The sequence below is a fragment of the Seriola lalandi genome, unplaced genomic scaffold, assembly GCF_002814215.2.
Source record: "Seriola lalandi dorsalis isolate HSWRI2012SDOR001 ecotype SW California unplaced genomic scaffold, Sedor1 jcf7180002049736, whole genome shotgun sequence".
Lineage (NCBI taxonomy): Eukaryota > Metazoa > Chordata > Actinopteri > Carangiformes > Carangidae > Seriola > Seriola lalandi.
In genome coordinates, this window is record NW_019520289.1 from 1 (window position 1) to 4,960 (window position 4,960).

At 40.8% G+C, this 4,960-nt stretch overlaps 1 protein-coding gene across 1 annotated transcript; it reads left to right on the forward strand.

Annotated features, from left to right (window-relative positions):
* Positions 1–5: 5 nt before the first annotated feature.
* LOC111648943 (GTPase IMAP family member 8-like) lies at positions 6–4,956 on the forward strand (the record flags this gene model as incomplete). Its single annotated transcript, XM_023398695.2, has 5 exons — positions 6–66; positions 1,058–1,117; positions 1,289–1,936; positions 2,167–2,214; positions 4,280–4,956. Coding segments are annotated over exons 1-5 (1,473 nt in total), but the record flags the coding sequence as incomplete, so codon positions are not given.
* Positions 4,957–4,960: the final 4 nt, after the last annotated feature.

Genomic DNA, 4,960 nt, shown 5'->3' on the forward strand with positions numbered 1-4,960 from the left:
CTTCCCTCCAGCTGAATTAGTCTCTGATGTTCTCAGCAGACGACAAGATGGCGGCTGCAGCACCAGGTGAGTCTAGTCAGACTTTATAACTCACTGTCTTCTCACACTGTCCTCATGTCACACACATCATAACAACACTTTGTCCTCAGACTGAAGTCTTGACAGGAAAATGTGTATAGAGTGACTTTTCTGTCACCAAGTAACTTTCCTCTGCTACTTCTGAAAGTTTTGTTTTAGTCTGAAGCATCATATTTTATTTGATACTCTCAGTTGAAAGATTCTGTGATCTGAACAACATGTCAAAACCTGTCGAGTTCTGCAAAGGCCTGAATCTGAGACCCAGACCATGACAGTCTTTTGCCACTTTTACTCCTGTCATTTCAAGTGTCTCATACTCTGGATAAAATCCAGGTGAGATTTAATACACTTCAGCTCTACTCCAGCCCAGAAGCGGGTGATAATGCACCTGAGCTGTTTGGTTTGGTTAGGCTATAAATCAAAGACACCATGGTCACATGACTTCAACGTCACCACCACTAAATTTCAACTTGTAGTTTGATTCAGCTCTGACCTCTTCTAATAAAACCTTTCCTCTGAGTTAGTGACAGTTTGTATAAACACAACGAGGCTGTAAAGGTGGACTGGTGAGTAGATCAGTTTTCATGTTCAAAATGATGACGTTTAACGTCCCTGACAGCCTCTGTCATCTCATGTAGACCCTCGTTAGCAACCGAGACATAAAAGCTTAAAGAAATCAGGACTGGAGTATTAACTGACGTGTTTTATGTTGTAGAATAAAACGTGACAATGTCTCAAGCTGGTGTTAAACACAGACTTTATTTCAGTAATTGAACCAAAAACACATTCAAACTAGAATAACCGTCTCACAGTTGTATGCATTATCATTATCATCATCATCTTGGTACTCACTGCTCTTTCACCTGTAATAGTCATTGCAAATTTGTCTGATGTCGTCAGTTGTATCCCAAACGTGTCTGTTAGAGAACAGATGTAGAAGACATAAAGAATGACCTTGTTTACTTCTGTTTTTTTACAGTTTCAGATAAGATAGAACCCAGGAAGCGCAGAAGCAGCCTTGAACTCCTGCCTCCTAACAGTGAGTTAAACTGAGTCTGAGTCAGAATTACTAGTATTAGAGTCAAGTAAAGTACAAGTATTCGATCTTAAGAACAGTACTTGATTTAATGAGTAATTATTAACATTTGAACCCTGTGCATTTTGAATGAAGTCTACACAAAGTTTTTATAATTCAGTGTTTTGATTTCAGTGTCTGAGCTGAGGGTTGTTCTGCTGGGGAACAGCTGGTCTGAGAGGAGTTCAGTGGGGAACTTCATACTGGGAGAGACTGAGTTCAACACTGAGGAAGAAGCAGACTGCTGTCAGAGAGTCAGAGGACAGTTGAAGGAGAAACACATAGTTCTCATCAACACCCCAGATCTGCTTCATTACAACATCTCTGAACACAAACTGACAGAACATGTGAGAAACTGTGTGAGTCTCTCTAATCCTGGACCTCATGTGTTCCTGCTGGTTCTACAGCCTGAAGACTTCACTGAGGAACAAAAACTGAAGCTCTGCAGAGTCCTGAAACTCTTCAGTGATCAATCAATTGATCATTCACTGGTTCTGATCTCAACACCCAGAGAGGAGAGTTCAGTGTTCTTGGAAAACTATAAGCATGATCCACTGTTAAGAGATATGATCAGAAAATGTGAATACAGATTTTTGTGGCAGAAGAACCTTGAACTTGACGAGCTCTTAACACGCTTCAGCCAAATTGTAAAAGAGAACAACGGAGATCATGTGATCTGTGACGTGTTTGAGGACACAAAGTCTGACTTAACCAGCGGTCTTGGAAGCCTGAAACAAGGGGAAGTGGACAGTGTCCGCTTGGATCCTTTTAGAGCAGCTGTTGGTAGGTTCAGGACCCGTTTATTATAATGTGATGAATACAAATGATCCTTGATGAAGTTTGAACATTAAGTCAACTTAATATTCTGGTTGACTCTTTCTGGTTTAAATCTTTCTGGTATTCAGAAAAAAACTTTGGTGTCCACTGAGAGTGACTTAAAAATTCTCATCACATACAGTAAAACATCTGGATGAAGATGGCATCTTGTAATTGATGGTTTTGTCTTTTCACAGCGATCAAGTCACACACTCCTTTACCAGTGGAAAGTACAACCAACCAGAGTAAGTGAACTGAATAAATATACTACAGCAATTTACATGACATTACATGACACACCTGGTATTGCCTTCTGTAAATTGATCAAAAGTAACAGCATTTTCATTGCAGCTGTTAGAGGTGGGTGTATTAGCCAAAAACTGCTCTCAAGTAAAAGTAGTCTAGGTAGTAAAAGTAAAAGTAACATTTAGATGGCCCAATATTTATATTAAATACAAAAACTAGAATCACTTCCTAGTGTATGCCCTGACCCTAACCAGCTAAGTTACAGGAAATATGGTCACAAACTCCCCTTCCTGAGCTACAGCATTGAATAATGGCCAGAAGTGTTTTTGCAGAACATTATGATGTCACAGGGAAGTTGACCCTTGACCCTTTGGATATGAAATGTCATCACTTCATTTTGTCCTTATAGACATTTGAGTTAGATTGTTAAATGGTTGTTATTAGTGTAAAAATCGTGAATTATGGCCAAAAATGTGTTTTGTGACGTTACTGTGACCTTGACCTTTGAACTTTGACCCCCCAAAATCTAATCATACTTGAGTCCAAGTGAATGTTTGTGCCAAATTTGAAGAAGTTCCATCAAGGCATTACTGAGATATTGCGTTCACTAGAACAACAACACGAAAACAATATATGTGTTGCCATCAAAATAACATTGTTTGCAGTCTGTTACACTAATTAGGTACCTGCTGTGCAGTGTAGTCCCGCCTCCCACATTGTTCAATGCGCCAAAACAGAACAACATGTCAGCCTTGTGGAACTTCTACAAAGTGTGTGAGACTGACATAATGTATGCCATTTGCAATGCAGGCCAAAAATGAATGTTATCAGCCATGGATCAGCTGATCTCTACCACAGATGATTGGTATCGATATCAGTATTGGCAGAAAAAAAAAACGTGATCGCAGCATCACTAGTTTATAGTGTAGTCTTGACCAACCGGATTTCTTCGTCAGTGATTCCCTGACATGGTGCCGTATTTTGCCGTGTCTGCTTGTTATACGTCTGAAACCTGTGTAGAGATGTTCCGCTCAAAGCAGGGTATTCCACACAGTATTGACCTTTCAAAGCAGAACTATCGCTGCAAGATGTTTCAATGCCTTTCTTCATCCTGCAAAAACTCAGGTGACCATCCCAAACAAGCTCTGTTATGCCACATTCATATTAGGGGGGGTGTACACGCTTTATTGAAAGGAATAGTAATAATGAATATTGCGATCCCACTAATATTCTGGCCCAACTATTTCATCATGGTATCAGATGTAATCCATGTTCTCATATACAGTACCAAACCTTTGGCCAACAGATATCACCATTTTTTACTCTATCAGATGTTTTCAAACTATGGACCATTTTCAACACAACTGCTTGACAGTGAATTAGTGCTTCACAGCTTCTTTTAACCATCACTACTTATGTGTAGCTTCTGTCTGTGAAGATTCTCAGTCATCAAGTCATGGTTATCCAAGAAAAGTTGAATTGAGGGCAACTGGACTTGGTTGTAGATACTTGAAGAGGCTTCTGTTCAATGAACAGCGTTCATTGAACACGTTCATATTTTTTGTCAACGCCTAACTGAACGAATCTGTTTACAAATGATGAACACGAACATGAACTGCGTTTACTCCAGTGAGAATGACCGCCGCTCACGTTTTACGGCAAACTGCATGACGGCATGACTGGCACAACACGGTTGATAATGACCCACACAGAGGTTAAATCTAGATCTCTTCACCAGACAGAACCAAAGAAGCCTCGTGGATAAGAAGTGAACCATCTTCAAGTATCTTGGTCTAAGTCTAAGTCCATTTGCCCTCAATTCAACTTTTCTTACACGTCCCTTCTGTGTTTCGACCACCCTTTCCCTTATCATATGTCTACCTTTTCCTCCTTTGCTTCCTGTGAAGCAGCTGTTTAAACAGCTGTACCAATGATGTCCGTAAAGCTCAATTTTCACCATGATTGAGTACCTGCTTGGTCCTAGTGGCTGAATTTGTGTCCACTCACCTGTTGTCACCAACTCTGAATTGTGACCGTATGTTTTTTCTCTTGGTTGTGTTACAGGGCCTGTGCTCAGGATTCTGCTGGTCGGGAAAAGTGAGAAGAAAAAGACAAAACTTGGCAATTTCATTATGGGAGCTCCAGCATTTCATTTCCCCAAAGGTTTTCCAATCAAACAATGTGTGGCCACCTGTGGAGAGCAGAGAGGAAAATCTCTAACTGTAGTAAAAACATCAGACATGTTCAGTTTGTCTGAGCAGAAAGTGAGAAAAGAGGCAAGAAACTGCATGAATCTGTGTTCTCCTGGACCAAATGTTCTGCTGCTGTTAGTGAAACCCTCCGGTTTCACTGAGGAGAACAGACGAACACTGAAGTTCATCCTGAGTTTGTTTGGTCCAGATGCTTTTAAACACTCGATGGTCGTCATGACAGACAAGGAAAGTGGAACACATTCCACTGTGAATGAGCTGCTTAAAGACTGCGATGGAAGACACTATAGCATGGTTGAAAGTAACCACAAGCTGTTAATGCTGAAGATTGAGAACATTGTGCGTGAAAACAAAGAAACCTTCCTCACCTTCTCTGAAGAGCCTGAACACATGAAACCAGCTTTAAACCTGGTTCTGTGTGGGAGGAGAGGAGCAGGGAAGACTTCAGCAGCCGAGGCCATTTTAGGTCAGACAGAGCTTCATTCAGTCTCCAGCTCATCAGAGTGTGTTAAACATCAGGGAGAGGTGAGAGGAC